Below are 24208 nucleotides of genomic sequence, written 5' to 3' on the forward strand. Positions count from 1 at the left end.
GAGCTGCAAAAAAGCCAAATCTTTCCAGCCATCTTTGAAACTTCTAATATTTTAGCTTTGAGGAAGAAGGTTAACCCTCAGCTAATAGAGATGCACTGTTATGCATAAGAAGGTTTAGCAGTGAATAGTCACAAGGAGTTTCATCAGCACACACTGGTAATACACTAACAGTGTCCCTGTGATGTGTAAGCAGCTATTCCCTCTGTCCTTTTTAAGCTTTGATATACTAAAATGAAAACCTCATTTTTGAATGCACCTCATGTTAATCAACAAGAGAACAGCCACATGTTTTAGCCTGAAGTCATGCTGATTTCTTCTCAATAAAACCTTCAATTTAAATATCAAAAAGTGAAGGTAACTTCTGAAGCAAAGTTAATGCATGGTTCTGTGAGTTTGGTTTTTCTTCTTGCTCATATATTTTGCAGAAAATATTTAAGTGCCTTCTCACTACAGTGTACAAAAACCTTAGGCATGAAGAGATAAGGTCTGCCCACCCCAAGAAACACAGATGCAGGGGGAGAAGAATGAAGCATTTGTAAGGACTAGAAGAACAATTGTGAAGAAGCATTAACTGCTGTTTTATGTACTCACCTTGCTCCTTTCAAATAGCTAATAGGCATCTTTACAACAAATTACATTTCACACAAAAATCAGAACAGTCCAATAGGGCAATCAGAACCCCTGGGTTTCTCCAAGACAAAAAGTGAACCTGCAGTCTAACAGTCAAAGTAATTCCCCCAGACATCAGAGTCCTGTTTTCTGGTTTTGAATGACCAAGAAGTGTTGATAACTTACCTTACAAACAGACATGATGTTAATGTTAACCATTTTGTCGATCGTCTGCAAGAACACAAAGTTTCAGGGTTTACTCATTTTAAGTTATTTGAACAGTATTTTTACATCCTCTGGGTTTAAGTACTGAGATAATTTATCTGCCTTTTCTCCTTGCCTACCTGCTTAAGTTTCAGGAACAGTGACTTTTCAAAGCAAAGTCTGAATTGCTCTTGGTCTGGTCTCATCTTTGATTAGGGACTTGCATTAATACAGAACAACACAGGTGTATCACACTGACACTATTTTCTAACACTATCTGCAATACTTAGAAACTTTAATAAACTTGTATATTTTACATGTTTTAAAATTAACTACTGTATTTTAATCTTTACCATTTTAGTGACTTTAAGTTTATTCAGCAGGTTAAAAACCGGGGTTTTTTTGTTTTGTTTTTTTTTCTAAACATTATGAAGTTTATTTGAAGGTGAACCAAACACCAGATGTTATTTAACAACACTTAAGCAGAAAACACAAAACCACAGTGGACCCAGTGAGCTACAGGGGTTTCAGAAAGAAAATCATGCCCCAGTGAAATTGTTTGGAATCAGTTTTTGATGTATCCAATACAACCAAGATCGTCCCTACGTTATGAACTGCCTAAAATGGTCATATTTAGGTTTTGTAAGTGTTGTGGACTATACAGCTTTCATCCATGAAATTGCTTCCTCCCCTTCAGTCTCAAAAGAAGCCCCCCAGCACAAGCTAAAGCAGGCTCATAAAAAACAACCAGATGAGACCAGGGACAGGAAGAAGAAGAGAAAAGTAAGTAAAGAACACCACCAAAAAGTGAGACTGCCATCATCAGCATTGTGTTATGCTGCTTATGGAAATCTCCAAGCTTTTGAACGCTTAACTCTGATCTGAAAACCTCATTATGTGGGTTCCTTAACCGAACCTAAACACTTCTGTAATATTTGCTAACCACAGTAGAACACTAGAAGGTACCACAAAAGCACTTACCTTCTCCAGCTCTGGAATATCAATAAAATATTCAGGATAACCATAGGACATTCCCACATTGTTGACTGAAAGAAAAGGATGAATCAGATCACTCTGGTGCCCCCAGATTAGTAACACTTTTCAAGCAATGAAACGCTTAAAATGTTGCATTAAAGACATTCTAAGTGCTTTGGCCAAGTTTCCTTAGCTGGAAGTCTCCCCGCGCACACGCAGCGGGATGCAAACGGGAGCACACGGACGGGCCATTTTAATGTGGAAGCGTTAATTCTCCCATTATTTACACGCCGCCGTATTGAGCACCCCGCACCCACAGGGGTGGAGGGGGGGGGGGGGGCAGGACGCTGCCTCTGCCACCCCCGGGGCTGTGTGCGGGGTGTCGGGCCAGAGAGCAGCTGCCCGGCGGGACAGCAGGCGAAGCCGCCTCGCCCCGTTCTTCCCGACGGATAAACAGACCGAGCGTGCCGAGAGCCGGGCGCCCCCCCCGCGGAGGGAGCGGCGGGCGCGGTGCGCGGCGCGGCCGGCAGGTGGCAGCAGAGGCCAGCGCGGCCGGGCGGGCGCGTCCCGCGCCCCCGCCCCGAGCGCCGCCGCGCCCCGCGGGGGAGCCGCCGCCAGCGGGACCCAGCGGCGCGGCCCGGCCTCCCCGCACGGAGATCCCCCGCGGGAACACCCTGCCCCCCTCACTCCCACCTCCCCCGCATCGGGTTACTTCAACGCCCTAGATTTGGGGTTTTTTCAATACTTTTCACTGGCACGGTTTTGTTCTCGGACGTGAAATCGATACCCATTCTCTAAATCCCAGGCCCAACAGGAGAAAACTTCTAATTCTGTTCGAAAACGGTGCTGCTCCGCAGCCTCCAGCTCCATGGAGCACGTTGATACGGAGAGAAAAAGCAGCAACCAAAAGGGATCTCCGCTTCCTAAGTATCTGTTGTTCATCTTACGCAAGTGAATCGCGTGACATGCGGTTGCTGTGGCAACATTTTACATTTATATAGTGTCTTACACCCCAGAGAATCCCGAAGCGCTATGTATGCTCAGCAGCACTGCGCACCTCCAGGCAGGAGTCTGCACGGGGACAAGAAACGTCGTCAAAAAAGCACTGATGCCTTTTTTCAAAAAATAAAAAAGTAGCCCCTCCATCCGTGCCAAAAGCTATCGTTTTAAGACCCCGCCTGAAAGATAATTTAAGTATCAAGAGGGATGCAGGATGTGCAAGAAACAAGGAGGAAGAGATTCTGGCAAAGTGCGCCAACTTCATTCGGAATTCCCTCAAGCTCTTTTAGTCCAGATCTTAGTGTATTTATGGAAGTTCATTAGTCATGCCGTGTGTTTCAAATTTTTAACTTTTAGATAACCTTTAAAAATTGAGGTGAGGAATTGAGGGGAACAGGGAGTCGGCAAATTCCCAGCAGACATTTGCTATAATTAGAAAGAGCAAAAAGTTTTTAAAAGGAAGAAGATCCAGTCTTGCTACTGCCAGAGTGAACCATTTTTTTTTCTTCCTTTCATCCAAAAATAAACTATTTTTCATTCCATCTCTCTGGAAAGGATTTTGGCTATGAATTGTGGCAAGGTTATGGGACTAACCTTGGTAATTCTCTCCAAATTTAGAATGCTTGTATGATTCATGCCACAGAGACAGTCACACGGAATTCACACCCCTTACTGCAAACCAGGTCCCAGATATGCACCTTTCCACTTCCTGCGCTCAGCTCTGTTGCAAGGTTGTGACAGACCCTTAAAAAAAATCAGGGTTTGGGTCATATCACCATATTTTAACTAGAAAAAAATGGATAGCAACAGGGTAAGATACTGTCCAGCACAAACCCCTTTCAAGAATCAGAGCTATTTAAGAATGGCAAAAGGAAGATTTCCCACCTCTGCTTGTTTAACATATTGCTGTAGCTAGCACATGTTCGAAGTCACTGACAGACGCTGTTTTGAACACACAGCAAAACATTATGCAAACTCTTTTAGCCTTCCTACGTGGGTGAGGAGAAGCTTCCAAATAAGTTTACAAGGATTTCAATCTGTAAGTACTTTAGTTAGACTGTGCAACTCCATAATTAGAAGCTTGTTCTTGGGCAGTACGTGTGGAGACTCCTATGTCGCCAAGCCTAAAGTTAAAAAATAATCAGCATCGATCACTGGCAACTGTGCTGTGCTACCAATGCTTCTCATACCTACTGTTCCAGATGAGACCTGAAAGAAGAAAATATGCTGGAACCTGAGAACTCAACCCTTGTGACTGTTCTCATTTAAGTCTATGTTTTTCCTCACACAAACATGAAAAACACAGCTCAACAAAAGCAACGTTCTGGAATGCAACAAATATTACAGAATTTAAAATATAAGGCACTAAAGCATGAGATTAAGTACCATAAAAAACTAAAATACTATCCTTCTGGGGTAGCCATCATCTGCGTGGAAAAACTACACTGGCAAATGGTTTCTATTAATACAGCTGTATCTGGGGGAAAGAAAATACCTACGTATCATGTAATCTGATGAGCTTGAGCACAAGATCTACTAAAACTACTAGTGATTAGTTAAGAGGAGAGGTTTTTGTAAACCTGCACTGACAAAGACTGCAAGAAAAAAAAAAAAAAAAAAAAGCAGAGGAACTCAGCTAGAGAATACACAGCTCTAGAGCATTTAGTTGCTATTTTTACCATGTTTTTAGCCAAGGTGCTCACACAAATAAAAACAAGAAGCAGGCTCTGTTTAAGGAACGTGCTTTGTTTTCCTGTAATGAGCTCACACAAAAATTGATACACATATACTGCTTTAGTGCCCAGTTTGTGCAAGGCTATAAGAAGTCAGATTTTCATGATTTTGTAAATCACTATAACCTCATCACAGCCTAAGAAATAATAAAACCCCTTCTACTGTGGATACGTACCTTGCACAGTAAAAGGTTTGCTGGTGCTTTGAGATGTTTAAACTATCTACCATTCTGCAGCAATTGCTACGTGACAGGCAGCTTGCAAGCCTTACACACCCTGAGTGGATTTTGACAGGACAGATTAGAATGTACATTAATTTTACTCTTCAAAGTTTCTTTGGAACTTATATCCTTCAGAAACAAGAAACAAAGCCTTCACAGCTGTGTCACAACTACTCTTTCACACAAAACACATCCTTGGCAGTTGAAGTTACTCCAATGGCTTTGAATTTTTATAGCAATTAAATACTGGATGCCATGAGTTGTACATACTCAAGTCTGTTAAATGTAGTAGGGAGCATTCTGGGATTTATCATTTAAAGTTATTTTTAAATTCCATTTTTATACACACTGCTTTCTTGAGCATTATTTTCAAGCATTGTACAAGATTCATCTATTAGCAACAAAGTTCATACAGTATATTATCATGTAGATAACAATGGTTTTTTTTTTTAAATACACCTAAAATACCCTGCAGCTGCACTTCAGCTTAGTAAAATAAGTCTTGTAGTGAGGAGTGCTTTATCAGATGACAGGTACTAGTAGATGTCTGAGGCACATGATTTTTTTCATGTGTTTAACCATCATAGGTTCTCATCCCTATATTGACTAACCATTGAAATATAGGATATACACAGACATATGTGTTTCCAAGGGGGAAAAAAACCAGCAAAACAAAACAAACAAAAAAACCCCAAATTCAACAAACAAACAACCCAAACAGAAAACAAACAAAAAATATAAAACCAATAAGCAATTACAATTGCCTGCACCACACCGTTCAAAAGAGATTCAGGTAAACTGTTGTTATGTTGAAACTCTTCTTAGCTTGTGATAAAACATCTATATGAAATCATCTCAGTTCTACATTAGACAAAGTAAGAGGAGGGATCACCTTGTCTTTCCAAGGACTCCCACACCACCTACACTCCTGTGATGCAGCAAACCATACTCAGGCATATTGCACTCCTATCAGCAAAAGGAACACAGCCTACCAACATGGCCAGAAAAGGCTTAAGACTTTTGAAGCAGGGGACAGTTACTTGATGTTCTATTGTAATGACTGAATTTCAACAGCTCTGTAATTAAAAGCTCACGGTTCTCCCATGGGCTCCACTCCTAAACTGAGTGTCTCCCAAGCTCAGTAGGTAAAGCTTGCTTAGGATCTAAGATGGCATTAGGTCATAGAATCATTGAATAGTTTGGGTGAAAAGGGACATTTAAAGGTAATTTAGTCCAATCCCTGTGACATCTTCAGCCAGGTCAGGTTGCTCAGAGCCCCATTTAACCTGGCCTTGAGTGTTCCTAGAGATGGGGCATCCTCCACCTCTCTGGGCAACCTGCTCTAATGTTTCAATACCTTTTCTTCTTTATTCCTAATCTAAACCTACGCTCTTTTAGCTTAAAGCCATTGCTCCCTCCCAACAGTCCTACTACACAGGCCCTGTTAAAAAGTGCCCCCTTCCTTACAAGCCTCCTTTTAAGTACTGAACGGCCACAACAAGGTGTCCCTGGACAGAGAACTCCTCCAGGCTCAACTACCCCAAGTGTGCACGTCACGGCATGTGCAGTCACAAGCTGCAGTCAAAGGCCTCTAACCATCACAAAATAACACACTGAACACAATCAATAAACATCACAAATTCCTAGGAAACAGGCACACATGCAAGCACCCTCTCATGTAGTGTATCAACAGCAACCTAGAAAACATCTCGAGCATGCAGCAACATAGCCTTAGTCAGACAAATAATAGTTTTTGTGAATTAGTTTCAATAAACTTCAATATGGGAAGAAGTTAGTAGGCATGTCAAGACAAAACATCACAATGAAAGATTAAGAAAGATCAGATACAAACCTAAAACACCAATTTCCAGGCCTTCTAATCCTGCTTTGATTCCATTGTAAATATCTTCTCTCTCTCCAAAGTCTGCCACAATGACTTTTGTTTCCACTTTGTACTTCTCCCCTAGAAAAAAAACCAACCAGTTTTGAGAAATTTAAATTCGAAATAATTTACCATTCAGATATTAAGACCGTATCAGTTATTAGGTTTTACGAAACATTTTAAGTAGCTAGCATTACATGTGAACATTTCCACCTCTGCAACGGGAATCCTTGAATTTTAACATTAACTGCGCAGAAGTTTGTGACATTAAGCTACTTTTGGTGAGAACATAAATTCTCAAATGATTCAGCACATTCTGTTTGTAAGGGACAAGAAAGGTGGCAAGGTAGCAAATTATACACCTTTGCATAGAACAGCAAAAAGGGAGAAATCTGGAAGCACATGTACACAACAGTGCTCACGTACAGCTTGACAAGAACACTTTTTTCAACTTCAGTCAAATGGCAAAATAGTTGCTTCAGACCAAGCAAAACAATTCTTTATTGCCCTCCATTTCCATTCTCACTTCTGGTCCCATAAAACTTTCTGTATCTTTATTTTTTTGAACGTGTAACAAAAAAGGAACGTGGGGGTGAACAGGAAGAGCAGAACTTCAAATTTGATCATTTCAAAGCCCTTCTGTTGTGCTGTCATCTCCAACCTTACTTGAACAGGAAAAATACATGTAGGCAACTACATTTTGCAAGGGAAGAAGGCGAGTAGTAAAAATACTTCATGTAAAAAGCAACTCTGCTTTCATCAAGCTAAATTATATTGAATTAAAAGCAGCACAATGTCCTCTCAGACATCAAAAGAGCAGGGTAGTAGCTTAACATCGCAGCATCTCTGCTCTGCTGCACCCGACTTCCACCCTAGCATTCCTTAAGGGACCCGTATACAGCTCGAGAAGGATTTTGCAGCACTTTGCCCCCAGAGCCATTCATAAAAACCAGTGCCATGTTAAAGGAAAAGAATCATTCACAAAAAAGATTAGAAGCAGCCAGATTCCCATGATGCTCCTTCCCATTCAAGGGAAAGCCGTGATTCCCATGATCCTGCCATCCATTCATGCAGAATCATGAATCTACTGAACTCACTGGTTAGCTGGCTGCCTCCCCTCCCCCCGCCAATATCCCTAATGGCAGATGAAATTATTTCTGCTCCTTTTCCCATCCTCAACCTCTTCATCTCTTCTGAACAGCTGCATTGTTTAAAAATCCCCTGAGAGATGTTGCTATGTCAAATGACGACGTAAATAGCATTAAGCCCCTACTGCAGCAGCAGTCTTGTGATCGCGTCAGAAGAAAATCAAGTTCAACACTGGAGGGGGGGCATAGAAAGGGTCTATTTTTGAACACAGCTGTTCTAATGTTTAGCACACACATTTGTTTTTTTACAGGACACAGATTTAAGGGCAACATTAGAGGCTCAGCTCCTATGTGCAAATGGACCGGATGGGCAAAGCCCAAGTCACACACTTTACACACGTGTCATTTTTAACTGTTTTGTGGGATCTGCAGCTGTCTTCACTGCCACTCAGATGCTTTGTGAAATGCAAGGTGTTTAAAGGACCCAAACACCATTCTCACAAACTTGCTCAATTGGTACTGCCCTTTTTATACTAAAAACTCTTCATCAGGATTGTTACCAAGCCATCTTCAAAACTTCCTCAAATCACTACAGAGATACTAAGAGGAAAAGATAAAGACAAATCTGAATACTGTAAATAGAAATAATACTATAAATTATATACATATTACACTACCTAGTACTATAAACAGAAAACAAAAATAAAAAGTGCTCACACTACTATTCACACAAGACCCTTCTTTGAGCCTTTAGAAAATTAGCCAAGAGCCATTACACTTAATCTCGTTAAGCAATACACCTATAAAAAGCTGCAGCACCCTTTGTAGGCAGAGGGTGCACAGTACAACATACAAAAACACGTGAAAAATAGAAGACTGCCCACTGGCATAGCCAGAGGACAAGGTCTTTGCGCAGTTGCTCACGCAAACACGCAAGGCTGTCCTGCCCCAGCAGATACCACCAGCTGACCAAACCCTCCCTCCCCATTTCACTACAGCTTTCAGGTATCCTGTAACTTCTGCATATCCTGTGCTCTGTCCCAGAACCTGCAGTAAGTGGGATGATCCCCTACCTCAGAGAAAAGACTACGAGATACACCTGAAAAAACAGTTCTATGTCAAATGACAATGCAAAGAGCATTCAGTCACTTCTGTGCAAACTTGGTCTAGTAGTCAGAGCACAAGGTGCAGAGGAGAGCAGGTGCGTTCTGCTCTGCATGAAAAAATGGAAAAGGGAATTTCCTTGATCTTAAGGATTAAGATGTTCTCAAACAGATGGGCTAGAAGAGAGAGTAGAGCACATTCCTATTTTATCTGCAAAAAAGACACTGAGATGTGGAATAATAGAGAAAAAAGCAAATAGGCTATGTCCTTACCCAGGGTATCTAGGAGTGTCTGGGTTACTGCTGTCCAAGAGAAAATCTGAAACTCCTTAATGGAGCTTTCAGCTTGAGGACCAGAAGGCACTTGAGAGCCACGGGGAGTGAAAGGAGGGTATAAGCAAGTTCTTGCAGACACAGCTAGAGGACCTGAAAGAGCTATTACCTGCCAGCATGTCCAACATTCCCGATGATATTTTGAAAACTGAATCTGATGTCTTGTCTTGGGAACTGGTATTTCAAATGCTCCTTAGCAGGAGACTAAATATTGCACCACCATGTTATTAATAGTTGTGCAGCAGTCAGACACCACCTACCCACAGGACGGAAAAGGGAATTGAGCAGATCTTCTCCACAATTCCCAATTCTGACACACAAGTGTCCCAATCATCTCATTTACTAAAAAACTTAGGTGAGATCAGTATTGAGCCTACAAATAAGTTTTAACCTAAACTTTCACATGCCCAGTTAATTTACAGGGTCCATATTACCTTAGCCAAGACAGCTGATAATTTAGCAAGATACCAGCTGTGCTCAACAGTATCCTGGTAAACCAATAAAAGCAGACATGATCTTCTGCAATCACAGCATGATTTGAGAAATAAGCTGTTAACAATGAACAAATTTTCACCGCTGTGGAAAGGCTGAATGAACCAACAGTCCCAATAGTGATAGAGCAAGCTACTATAAACACTGTACAAGACAAAAAGATGAAGTGAACATTTGTAGAAGATACTGGGATGTATTCTTCCCAAGATCCAGAGAGCAACCCAAGAACACACACTCCATAGGCAGAGGCACAGCACCATCTGATACAGTGCTCATGCAAAGAAAAGCAGTATGTAAGATACACAAAGGGCAACAAAGATAACTGAAAAAAGTGCCTATTTTTGCGGTGGTAAAAGAACTACTGACTTCCTGAGGCATGTTCCCATTGTGCATTTCTGCACAATACAGGATGAGACAGTCTGGAAACAAATACACTAACTACATTTTTCATACCATCACAAGTACCAACATTTTCACATATAAGCCCTTGAAGGACACACTACCTTCAGTATCCTCAGAAAAAAAACTCCAAATAATGCCTGAAACCTTGTCTAGGGTGTTACTTTTTCAAAAGAAGCATAAAAAAATATTACAACCGTCCTGAGGAACAGCCAACAGGACAACACTTGCCTGATTTCTCATCTGAGAGAGTCAGTTACGACATCAGTAGGTGAAGCAAATGCTTAATTAATTCCAAAGGCCAGATACGTCTGACTTACAGGAAACATATCCAGCCTTGCTATGCAAGGAAAATGCTAATCTTAAATATCACACTTTGTCTACTAAAAAGATTCATTTGCAAAATAACACCACATCACCTAGAAAACCAGGGAAAAAAGGATCACACTGTAATTTAAAAAAATAAAGCAGAACGCTAGAAACTATATTGAGCTACACCCTAAATAATAGCAAAGAACTGTAAAATAGTTAGGAGGAAAGCAATTTTATTTTTTTAAATTTGTTTTAAAATTTTTTTAAGCTTGCAAATAATTCAAATCAGCAGCCCCTCTAAACTGAAATCTTGGCTGACAGGCCATGAAAATGCTAAAGAAGTTTTCAGGTGCAGATAAACTGGGCTTGAAAGAAGGTTCCCCAATACGAGCAAGCTTGTACTTCGATGCAACAGCAGACACCAGGTTGATGGTGAGGAGAAGCAGCTCAGTTTACCAGAAAGAACCAGCGCTGTGGTGTCTGTCATACAAAGACTTGCTGGGACAGAGGAAAACTACATCCCTAATAAAATAACATTAGTTCATGAATCACCTGTTTCAAAGCAGTTTGCTACAGCAGCTTGAATTTGCACCAAGAGCATTGATACAAATCCAGTCAACTTTGCAACAGAGAGGTTCAGGATACAAGGCCCACACTGTAAACACGTAATGGGGATGGTTCTTTCAAGATCAGGGAAAGGACATTAAAAATAAAATCTCTTGCTGGAACTGAAGCATCTCACCACTTTACATTCAAAACCACATATAAATATTGCCATCACAGTGATACAGTATAATGCAAGTGCTTGCAGAAACACAAAAAGTCTCACTTGGTCTTTAGCTTCAGGATGGTCGGGGATCCTAAGCAGCAGAAAAAGAGCTCTCCATTTTTCATCATACAGGAGAGGACAGATTTGTTCAAGTAGGGAGAATCAACTACATCCACAAATAAAGATGCCATCTTTCCAGTATCACTGCTGTAGGAAAACTCATCCAGCACCCAGTCTCCAAAAACATTTGTAACATTTCAATATCGGTTAAGAAGCTTGAGAGATGAAAGCAAAGCATTAAAACCTCCTGCTTTTTAGTACTCTATCTATCAGGACAGAGATGAAGAATTTAAGACTGTAGAGCGGCTCCTGAGAGCTCTGCAAAGTATTTGGTTGGTTTTAAGGGAGAACCATTCATTTTGGGAATGTATCCAATTTAGGACTTTCAGAGTTGACAGAAGTAACTCACAGTATCATGAATGGATGGAATCTGTTTTCCAGAAGCACCAAGTACTTCCAAACTGGTGATAATAGACTGTTATTATGCAGTGATACACACTCCATGTAGAAGCATATTAAAATCAGCTGAGTACAACAAAAGCTAGTTTTTTCTGAATATTTTGAAGGGTGTGAATTTCTGAAGCCGACCACTGATAACCTAAGAAATTGCTAAAAGGAAGCTCTGGTGCACCTGTTGCAAAGGAAGGCTATGCTGTTCCTGCATAGCTTAAGATGCCTGCCTACAGTCTAACAGTACTCGCTATGTTTCCATAAGTTTTTTAAGGATGTATGTATGAACACTTGGTCAAGCACCTAGGAATAGGTTCCAGCTCCTTTCATTCAAGAACACATGCAGGACTTCCAGGGAACTCCTTACGTACTGCAATAGTTGCACATGTAATCTCATAGAAACAGCTTCCTTTAAAAGAGTGAATACTTTTAAGAATCCAAGCACACAGAACTGTAGAGTGGGTAAAAAAATGACACACCTTAATTAAAATGTTCTATTAACTTTAAGTTTCAATATACACAGACATATAAAAGTCAGCTCCTCACTTCTCAGCTTTCACAGATCGGCTTGGAGAGCTGAAGTCAAGTCCAGAAACCATCGAGCCATTGGGGCGTGTAAATTTTTTATGCGTATGTACAATACCACTAAACAGAATGAAAACATACTTCATTAACAGTTGCCTCCGTTTGCTCTCCTCTGACTTCCATTACATCAAAATATATTACGATCTCTAAGACACGCTAACCACGTCAGAAACACATTCTGAGCAACACAGGATCAATCAATAAGGCCATTCACCCAAATATTACGCTCAGCATCGTAAGCGTCTCTAAACGAAGCTCGTTCTAATTACCGAGCTAACTAAAACCACAGAATCAAGCAGCCTGCGCCAAACGGCTGCGGAGGCTGACAGCCAGGGAGGCCGCGCACCCGAGCGCCGGCGGCGTCCGCGGATGCGCCGCGCCCCACGCGCGCCCCCTCGTCACCCCGGGGCGCCGGGCGCGAGAGGCTCCCAGGCGCCGCACGTGCGGCCGCCCTCGCGCCTCTGGAGTCGTGATTCCCGGAATAGCGCTCCTCACCGCAACCCCAAAATATCACCTCTGCCTGAAGCCGCACGGGGAGTCGCTTAGGGCACAATCCCAAGCCGTTTCGGGGGGAAGCGCAATGTGACCGCGCAGCAAGGTTGCTATCGTGCGGCAGGCAGCATCTCCAACTCTCCTTGTGTCTCTCCTCCTTCCCCAACGCTATTTTCAACCCCACCCGCCCCCCCCAAGATTTATTTTTTTTTAATATTCATTGATGTATTTGTTTTTACTAAGCATGAAGAGAGCTGTTTTTAATTTACTTAGTAATTTTAGGAAGGGCATATGGATTGTTTCCCATACTTCCTGTAACATTTCCTTTCCCTTAATGTCATTATTATTGTCTGTGACAATGGGTATACCTGATATGTGCATTCACGTAAACATGAATTTTGCATCGCTTTTTGCAAAATGAGGTCTAAATTCTTCAGCCATATACTTACTGTAACAGTAATTATTAAAAGAAAACCTAACTTTTTTTCAGATTTAGGCTCAACAGAATGAATTTCACAAAGACCAGAAAAAACACATTGTAAGAAGAATTTAGTGTCACTTATAGAGACTGAAAGGTGTCATACCATGGATTAACAAAAAAAAAAAAGTGCTCTTGCTCTCAAGTCAATTTCAAGACATTTAAGTCAGTCACTCTACTTGAATTCAAGAAAATTTAAAAAGAGAAAAGAAAAAGTTTCTAAGCTAATTCAGCATTATATTTCATACCTCCAATTCAGCATCCATACTAAAATGTTCGCTGTATCCCAAAGCCAGGCACTTAAAAGCACTAGTAGATGTCTGAGCCACATGATTTTTTTTCATGTATTTAACCATCATAGGTTCTCATCCCCATATTGACTAACCATTGAAATAAAGGATGTACACAGACATATGTGTTTCCAAGGGGAAAAGAAAAAATAAAAGAAAAGGGGGAAAAAAACCCCAAAACAAAAAAACAACAACAAAAAAACCCCTAACCATAAAACAAATACGCAGTTGCATTTTTAGGGTTCTCCAAAGTATTACTTGTAAGAGAAAATACACTGTTAATTAGTCCACATCTACTGCTCAAAGAAACAGAGCACCCAGCCCCAGCACTGGAAGTGTGGCACACGCCTAAGGAGCTACAGCAGGCACACTTCTATCCAGTAGCTACACGATTTTTAAAACCATTTATTTCTCATATTCAAGGAATTGTTTTTTAAGAATTTGTTGTGCAGAACAAATCAACCGAGTTTCCTTTCTCTATGAAGAGTTACTAGCCAACATTTTTTTTTTCCTCACCACAACATATTCCTGAATAAACACAGAAGTGATTATCACCACTTCCTCAGCAGAGAAGTCTATCAGGGATTTTTACAGCTTTGACAGATAAAAAGGACTTGATGTAATGGAACTTAACCTGCTAAAAAAGTGACATAAGACTAAAATACACATCCATAGAAGGAAATTGCAGAAGGAAGACAGCACTGTTTGAACCACACAGTCCTTTCTTGTGCCAGAGAGAGACTATTCCCTGCAGAGACACTTAAAAGGCCTAATTTCAAGTCACTTGAATATAGAGCTTCCACCAATTGGCTAAAACCAGATTTGCAAATCAAACTTTCACCCAGTCCAATGTGAAAGCCATCCAATACTTATCTTTTCATGAGATGTTCAGCTTATTTTACACTGAACGTGATAAGCAACAGACTGCAGATTACAGGTTAACAAAAGGTGTTTAATGGCCCAGAGACCAGCGTAAGGGCTCTTGTTCTGGCATCCCTGAAGGCTTATGTTACAAATAGGTTGTTAGCAGAGACAGGCATTAAGTTTCTGAGTATTACAGAAAATGCAGTGTAGCCCCCACACAACTACTGCCAGGCAGAGGCAGCAGCGACCCCGAACGTTCGCAGGGAGAACAATTCCTGGCTGTTCAAGTCTGGGCTTCAAAAGTACCGAGAAAGTCACCTGCTCATTGATCCAATTACCCAACAAGTAAAACTTAAAGATTCAAGGAACCATTAGGTTCCAGGGTTAGCCCTGATCCAACAGGCACAATATAGAGAGCATGTGAGGAGAGGAAGAAGCTACTTCAGCTGTGTTTACATTCAGACAAGGAAACCCAAAGTACCTCATTCACACTTAAACAGCCTTCACACATATCTTTCCCCCAGACTTTCTGGGTGTACAAACCATTATAAATACTCCATAGAAACACACCGGCAGTGAGGTTCCCAGCAAGCACCTTCATTCTGGAAGAAGCTCACTCAGTCCTGCCAGGTGTGAAAACATCTCCTAGAGCTTGCCAGCTCACCTACTGCTTTGTGGGACCCGTAACAGTGACCAATAACCTTCCTGGTTTTCATCCTTAAAACCACATGTGACACGTGGTCTGTTACTCCATATACTGACAGATGATATGGAAACAAAGTTCTTCTGCAAGGATATCACTAATCACCTGTAGAACATTTTACTTGTGGCTTGTCCTACCAGATTGCTGCCTTAAAACTCCTAAGAGGTGAAGTACTGCTAGGACTGCATTGTGTAGCTTGCAGGACATCTGTCAAGTGTTCCTCTCTAAGTATTCTGCTCATTTTCTTTAAATGAATCCAGGCACTGAGAAAATTCAAGAGAAGATGATAAAAAAGAAGGACTAAAGGGAAAAAAAAAAAAAAAAAAAAAAAAACCAGCCAAAACCACAGAAGCAGAATTCTTCTTAGAGAAGAAAAAAAAAAAAAAAACTAAAAATAAGCTCCCTTTCCAACTGCCCTATCTTTTACATCAGGATTCATCTATTTAATTTATTAACAAATTAATAAAAATTAATTCAGTTTGAATCCTCTGTCCGCTCTTTACAGTGCCTGCCAACTGCTCCTTTAGTAAGTGGCTCACACAAGGCAAAACCAAGAGAACTTCTTTCACTTCAACCAAGGGAAACTTTCTTCAGAAATTAAATCCCAAGACCTCATTTTGAATCAGACCCTCACATTACAACCTTACGTGAAAGGTGACTTCAGGGCATCAAAACAAGTTAAAATATTTGAAGCCATTTTGTCAAGTTCAAGAAATATACAGGGATTTCAAGTATGCCAAGCTGAACCTGGCCCAGATGATAGGCTGCAAACACATTCATTTACCTTAAAATAGATCATAAAAGGTCAGAATAACTGCTGGATTCACTTAGTCTCCAAGTTAAGCTCAGACAAGTAAACCTTGTCATTTCTGTGCAGGAAAAGTAAAAAGATGACCCCTTCCTCCCAGAGCTTGCCTACATTTCAACCTCCTGTTAAACACAAATATTCCTACTTCCAACTCCAAAACGTGAGAAGGATTTACCGGAGTGAAGCAGGGAGGAAATCCAAGTGACAGGGCAGAGATGAAGGAGCCAAGTGCTCCAAGGGAGGTGCAGGTGAGCATCTGCAGGGGTCACATCTGTCATGGGGGCATGGCCCATGTGTTGCAGTGGGTCATGGTAAGGGATGGGGCACTAGCACGGGGGTCAGCATCAGGTCAGCTTCAGAATGCTGCCCACAACCTGGTTACCGAGAAAGCAGAAGAAAACTGTAAAACCCATCTGCCTAGGGAAGAAACATTTCGGGGTTTGGCACCACATCCCATTTTTGTACTCAAAAATCACGCCAAAGAGTAAGAACACAACAGATTCTGAATACAAGCATGGCAGCTTGTATCAGTTTACAATACCCCAGACCTTAGGGTTAGAGAGTAGTTCAAGATGAAACTACCATGACCAAGCAACTTATATACACTACACACTGGGCTGAGGAAATGTATTGGAATGAAACAGCTACATAGATTTTAATTGCAAAAAAATCTGTACTTATTGATAGAAGAAACCTGTATTTTCTTTTAGACATGTAGCAGAATCAAAGTTTTGGACATTAGTTCCCAAACACTGAACAGCTTACGGTGTATTCCAATTAATTTGTGAGAATACATTGGAAAAACGATTGATTTCTCTCAATTGAAATAATTTAATTGAAGCCAATTCTATCACCTGTGTATACGTAACACTAAAGCACCAACTTTAAAGCAGTAATTAGGAATTTCCTTTCATTATATAGTAACTGATGACAAACTCAAAATCTGCCCATGTTGCTTTTATATACACTCACCTACAAGTAAGTCAGAGTTGTAAGTAGAAACACCAACAAGCAATAACAGTTTTTTCCTGGCTCTTGCAGCTCATGCTCAACTCCACAACCTGTCCTGTGAAACTATCAGCTAAAAGTGGACACCAACACCAAATTCTTTTGACAATTTCCCTATAGACAAACTGAAGTTTTTTTCCTTGCTTATCTGGTCTGTACTACATTCTCCATATTGCAGCCCCTAGGTAATAAATTTCTACAGCAGAGTAGTTCTCAATTCTCCTCAGAACAAACCTATCCAATGCAGTAATGGAAGCTTTTCTGCCTGCAAAATCTATGGTTTGAGAACCAACTGCTGGCAGAGCACCTGAGATGTCTTACACCATGCTCATTATTAAATACAGCAAATCAAGGAACAGACTCATTATGTGGCACTCAAACAACTGTCTCCATTCACAGAGGAATTTTCTTTCTGATCCTCCCTGAACCTTCGGAAGTGTTTAACAATGCAATGCAACAGACACTTCAGAAAAGTGGTGGAACAGTGAAGCAGCATGAACTAAACTAGACAAGCATTTTTTATAGTGACCTTAATAGTCTGTGCTTGTGCACGACAACTTGATTAAAATATCAAATATATCTCTATAAAACTTATACAGTTCCTCATAAAGGTTGTCCATGACGACTAAAGAGAAATCTAAATTTTTTCTTCAGTCGGTGGGCGATAATCTATTTCTCAGGGAACAGAAAGCTGAATTCCTTTTCCATGGCAAATCCTACAACACCTAAAAAAAAAAAGCTTTAAAACATGCTTGAAAACACAATGAAAAGTCTTCTAAAGTCCTTAACGACTTGCAATTATCCCACTAATGTTTGTTGCTCAAACTGAGCTGCACATTCAGAACATCTGGCATTCCTGTAACATCAGTTCAGCCACTTTAATGTGCATATGCACATAAAAAAATCAGCTTCAGGTCAGTTGGCATTAAACATGTAGAAAGACATATCAGTATTTCCCTTATGATGGTGGTTATACAACTTGCATTTTGTAAATAGATGTCACTCCTAGTAGAAGTGTACACTATAAGCAGAAGACTCTTCTGAAACAGAATGAACACACCTGAGCCTCAAAAGCCCTCTCAATATTTGTGGCAGAGTGCATCTATCCATGCAGTAGGACAAGCATGAGACTGATTAGTGAAAAGGAGGAGGAAACCGAGAACATGCACAGAATCACACAACTCACCTGGAATTAGTTAAATAGTCATTCTTCCTTAAAGAAGAATAGCAAGCTCATGCCAATTTGAAGAACAATGAACCACCACAAAGAAGTTTAAAGCTACCTTAGAAGCCTGCAAGGAAATCACTCGAGTAATTACAGCCTTAGCATCAAAAAAGTCACCCACCTTATATATGACAACATTTGAGCACACTGCAGAGACCACATGAGACTGAATACAAGACAATTCTGTCCAGCTAAAACCTAAAATCTGAAAGTGCGACTCAGGCTTGCTTCATCATGCAGACTACCCTAATCCTTCAGTGTATGCCACAATGAACAAGGTAGACTTTTCCGTAGCTCAGTGTTGTCAAAAGAAGTGTTCTGAAAACCCAGCGTGAGTCACCTCATTTCAGAATGGTTTAGGAAAGGAAGCAGAAAAATGTTTGGGTGAGGCCTAACAGTAATTATGGATTACAGCCTGCTCCACATAGGTACAGGTACCTATTTTTTTTAATCTGAGAACCTCCTCCAGCAGCTATCATGTAAGTGCTGAAGCTCAAAGCAGTAGATTTATCTGTCTTATCAGCATCATGCTTAATTCCCAGGGAGAAGAGATACCCAGGCTGTTACAGAAAGGGTTATGACCACTTTCAGGAAGCGTGTCACTTCATGCACAGGTGTTTGATTCCAGAACAAGACTATTTGTAGAAACTTCTTTCTGTTACAGTTTGACTTAGCAAAATAACTTTATGTAACATTGCTAGAAACATGACTGCACAAGCCCACGCACACGCAGCAAACTATCATCCAGCTGCTGCAGTGAACCACCAAAACCCACCACCTTGCTGTAGCTTCTTTCTGTATTGGCAGCAAGCATCAGCAGTCACACAGCTTACCCGGGCAGTGACACCTATTCTGCTGCATTCACACTGTCACTGGATTGATCAGAGCACCACAGATAGGTCCAGACACTGCAGTGACACCCTTAAACGCAGGATACTAATGAACAACAACAAATACTTCCAAATCAGTGAAGACAGAACTTGATGACTGCTTTGGTCTAAGAATAAATGCTCTCTATAACTTAAACATACACATAGAAAAAAATCATTTTCTGTCTAGAAAACAGTTTCATATGCCATCTTATGTTGGACAGGAAAAATCAGAAATAGTGACATTGATATCAATAGAACTGCACGCCCCGACTTTCCCAGATCTAGTACAGCAGCTACTGCTGAGCAAGTTGAAGTCCTTGAGTTCTTCAGTCATCCTTACTTTCACTCAGCAGTCCCTCACAAGTTAGTACAGGACAGTGTGTGGACAATTGACTTAGGGGATTATGCTTTATAGTAAAGCAATGCCACTAACAAATTCACGGAAATTTTTAGTGAACTTAAGCCAAAATTATACATTTATGACCTTGGAAAGAAAGCAGTTCTTACCATTACCTACAAACCATTTTAGAAAGCCTAAGCAAGACAAGGGAGAGTAACACAAAAGTATCATCCTAAAGGTTTCTCTGCCCAACATGATTATGCTGAGAAACCTGCTTTATACTATACAGCTCCTACTCCTGCTTATCAAAACCTTTTCACATGGTTACATTTCTCACTTTATCTTGACATACTCTGCACAAACTAATAACCTTCTGTGAAATATGCCTTAATAAAAGAGATATAGATTAGAAGAGGAGTTGTTGTGGGTTAGATTATACTTTGCTCTGATTGGAAAATCATTTGTCAGCATGAGACTTGAGGAAGCTTTTTCCTAACTGATCCTGTACAAACATCCATTTGTGATTGAAACACTAAAGTTTTTCCCTTGTTTTTCCATTACAGCCATTTACTTCACACTTACTGAAGAAACTATCCCTAATACAGGTTCTTATACACATAAATTCATTCCATATATTCTTATGACAGTGGACTCTCATCACCTCAAAAGGTCTTACAGGCCTCTAATCTAATCTTTGAGTAGTTTATTCAAACAAAACAAAAAAGAGGGAGGAGGGGCAAGCTACACACAATAAATTTGTACACTTGGTAAGACAACAAGTAACATAAGGAAAAGGCTTTGAACAGCTTCTAGTTGCAAAGAAGCCATCCTTATGGATGGAGCCCATGAAATCGAACTTGTTCAAACTGAGGGAACATTCAGATGGAGAAATGACTGCATATTTCTTGCCTTATTATGATTTTAGACAGCTACTACTATGTGAATAGGTGATATTTCAGTCTGGTCTCGTAAGCTGTTCTTATGGAAGACTAACAGTTTTAGGAATACTTATTTGAGAACTAAGCCCTATTGTTCTCAGAAGTTAAATATGAACAGCTGTGAAATTGATCTGCAAGGCCTTTACCACTTATATCTGTAACATTTGCACTGTGCACAAGAGCAAACCATTTTCAAAATCAGAGCCGTACATATTAGCATGTATGAAATTCATGTGCAACTGCATTTATTTATAAGCATGCCAGTGAAGTTTAGGGAAGTAGTTTTAACTCACTTATTTCAGTAGAAACCTGGTCCAGTTTTTCTTTTGACCTACTGATTAGAACCACCTTCATTCCACGCCTTGCTAACTGCAAGAAAACGAAATAGGAGAGATTAGAATAGCCATAAATCACTTCCAAGTTAGTATCCTAATATAAGGAATTGCAAAATTCATCAAACATCACAACAATATACGACCAGCAAGTCTGAAAAAAATACAGTTTTAAATAGAGGCAAAGGGGAAAACCAGGACAAATACTTCCATATTATTTCTTACTTAATTCCCTTCACACCACATTATCTTCTCAGTCAAGTTTTATAGGTGGATAGGCACACTTATAAAATAGAAAACAAATAGATATTTTGAAAAACTATTACACTAGCTCTGCAAGTCAGAGCAAAGACATTAATTACCCATAATGAAGTTTAACATGTCAAGTTAAGATACCCACTTGAACACCTGTTTTGCGACTTAGTACTTCCTCCCTATAGTAAGGCTCCACTCTGACTCTGTACTACTCATAGGTATTAAGAATGATTTACTTCTGAAACACTTTTAGGGAAGCTATCGGTAGAACTTAAGCTGTGGCCAGGGCATACCCTGGTCATCAAATCAGAGCTGCCACTGCAGGTTTCAAATGGGCTCTAACAACTCAATTGAAAAGTGTCAACAGGAAGAGTTACATATCTGAATGATTCTAAAATGAAAATTATGTTTGTGACTACTGTAAGTAGAAACAATATATCTATCCTCAGTTCAAAGTGGCAGCGCCACTCACCTAAGACCTACATATAAAAACATGCATGTTGTCATTGCTCCAACAAAACTCCTTCACTGCCTTCAGAAGCTGATGGACATGGGTCTTCAATGGAATTTTAAAAAAACACAACAAAAAAACCCCCAAACCAACCAACAAAACACACAGACCCGAAAACCTCAAAACACCACACACAGCAACAAGCAGAAGCGGCTTCATGGCATCTACTTTTCTAGCAGGAGTATGCAAAGCAGTGGTGCTTCTGTCAGAGAGGTGCGCCAGAGCTCATCCCTGAACCCCGTACTTTACTCCCAGGCGTGATCTCTAAGCAGTAGAAACCTCATGCTGGATCTCATGAGCATAGAGTGAGGTGCGGTGAAACCAAAGGAATCACGAGCAAACAGCTGCCAGGTTCAGGCTTACAGGCAACTTACGCCTTCTGCTCGAGGAGATGACGTGGTGTTATAAGAATTACTGTCTAAAAGGCATGAACACATCCAGCCACCTGCAGATAAGCACTTGGCACACTGGAACACACTTTATATGAAGCTCACAGTAGGCTTGGAAGGCACCAGGAAGAAGGGAATAGCACTCTTATTCCACAGGATTGAGGCAGTGAAGGCCTTGATTACCTAACCTGCTAGGACAATCTGACAGTAAACTACTCAGAATCCAAAAGGATCTGAGGCAAAAAAGCCCCAGAGATCTTCCTCATAGATACAAAGCTTCAGAACATTTTGCTCTCTTTCAGCAGTCATGACCTGTGGGCTCTCAGACTCCTTCAGTAGGTACCTGGGCTTAATGGAAAAGTATTCAGCTACACATGTTTCAAAAGCCAAGGAAGTGAAGTGATGCCAATACATCCAGTCAGTGACATCCGGTCAGTGGAACCTCACCATTTAGAGAACTTCCACCACAAGGGCGAGCTTGAGAGAAACCTCTGCTATGTTCACACTGAAGAGATGCATTCTGAGAAGTACATCGGAAATTGGAAAACCCTTTTGCAAGTGAAGTTCTAAATAGAGAGCACATAAAACAGCCAACACAAGACTCTGTAACTAGGAACAAACATCACCAAGAGAAGTAATCAGACTTGGAAAAGACACAGCACTTAAGAGCAAGTTCAAGTCTGATGACCACTCTGCCACCACTGGTAGAGACCTAGTTTGTTGAAAAGAACCACAATCATCCAGAGAGATACAATAATCCCTGAGATCCCAGTTACTAATTACATTTTTATATAGGAATCAAAGACGACCCAGTTGCTTTGTAGATAACATGTTGTTACACTCGTCCCTTTGGCCAATATGCTTAGGGTCCTGAAACAGCTGAATGACAAGACCTTAAAACTTAACACAAACTCACCCAGAGTACCATATGTTGAGAGGACACCCTTGTAGCCTAAGGATTGATGCAGGCAAGGGTCACTATTCTAACAGAGCTGATGAATGGAGGTGTTTGATTTCCTTAAATACCATGTAGTGACTACCACATTTTCCACTCCAGCAGCAAAACACAGCTGTTGTTTAAGCCCTTTTCTCCAGGATGGAAAATAATGACAACAGCCAGCCAAAGCAAGGTTAAAGCTCTTGTTAGAGTAGACATAGCCAGAGATTCTAAAAATGCTATACTAAACAGATGTGCATAGTAGAGTACTGCAGAGTACGTAATGGGATCACAACCTCAAGTTTATCACTAGCACACAAATACAGCTAAGATTGAATTCATATTAAAGATTTTCAAAAGCAAACAGAAGATAATGATAGAGGGGCAACAAATACTGACTCCTGACCATATCCTCAAAACATGAAACCTTTCACAAAGGGGTGATCTAGCAATGGTAAGGATATCAGTACTAGGTAATTATTAAAGGTCTTAATACTGAAAGAGTAATGTAAAAACAGTTCTTTGCTTGGAAAAAGAAAATAACCAACAGAGCAGAGTATAACCCAAGATTACACACACTCATAAAGCTCGTCCATCACTTTCCAGAGAGACGATACCAAACTTTCAAAGAGGCAATTCTCAACACACAGTTACAATTCTCACAAATTCCTACAAGGAAAAGGAAGCATAATCACAGCCATCAGGGCCCAAGCAGCCATATGCCAGTGGAATTTATAGTAGCCAGAAGGGAATTTTTAGTAGAAAATCAAGTCTCTGCTGGCAGCCTTCTGAAGTTATCTCTAGAGTTAAAGACTGAGACATCTCTTCAGGTATTCCACATTTCGCTCTACATCCACACTTTATTAAGTATTCTTCCTCCATCTAAGCTGCCAAAGGATGGATTTGAGTTTCATTCTACATAAATGTGTAAGTAACAATAATAAATACAATGCATGAACAGTGTGTTTTATTCTGTACCCCAAGAATGGGTTTCTGTACCCTTTGAGGTGCTTTTGGGCTGCTCTGTGTTTACAGCAACCACTGCAAGGCAGCTGTAATAGACATGGTTTTCCAACAGTATCTCGTACCCATGATGGCTTTCCTAATGGGGGCTTGAATGCAGGAAATCAGCCAGCAGCAGACATTCATGCTCAAAAGCAGACTAGTTTTTGGAGACATTACAGAATATAAAGCAAGCTGGAGTTTTATTCACCCAGTATCTTAACATATAGATCCTGAAACTAACCTCCCACCATGTTCAGGGAGTGTTTTCCAAACTAGAGGACTTCCTCCTGAGAATGCTCTGCTGTGGACACAGTGGCCTCCTTCCACTTGCTCTTGACAGCTAAAATTCTAAAATTAAGTGTTGCATCATTTGCTTCGGGGCCATGTAACTGGGATATCTGGCACATAGGAGCTGTGAGCAATATGCCAGGATCAGGTGCTGCTGGCACCAGGCTTAATTCCTTTTGCAGCCAACTCCACTTTCTTGAACCAATACTATGAGGTATTACTTCCTGCAAAGCAGAAAGGAATTTGGGGACTGGGGTGC

The 24208-nt window shown here is 40.7% G+C and overlaps 1 protein-coding gene across 1 annotated transcript in view; it reads right to left on the bottom strand.

Annotated features, from left to right (window-relative positions):
- Positions 1-24208, bottom strand: part of HSD17B12 (hydroxysteroid 17-beta dehydrogenase 12) — an 83156-nt gene that overhangs the window by 26822 nt on the left and 32126 nt on the right. Inside the window, 4 exon segments of the mRNA XM_040067901.1 lie at positions 796-840; positions 1795-1859; positions 6594-6704; positions 20526-20601. Coding sequence (XP_039923835.1) covers positions 796-840; positions 1795-1859; positions 6594-6704; positions 20526-20601 — 297 coding nt within the window.

Source organism: Hirundo rustica, chromosome 6, assembly GCF_015227805.2.
Source record: "Hirundo rustica isolate bHirRus1 chromosome 6, bHirRus1.pri.v3, whole genome shotgun sequence".
NCBI lineage: Eukaryota > Metazoa > Chordata > Aves > Passeriformes > Hirundinidae > Hirundo > Hirundo rustica.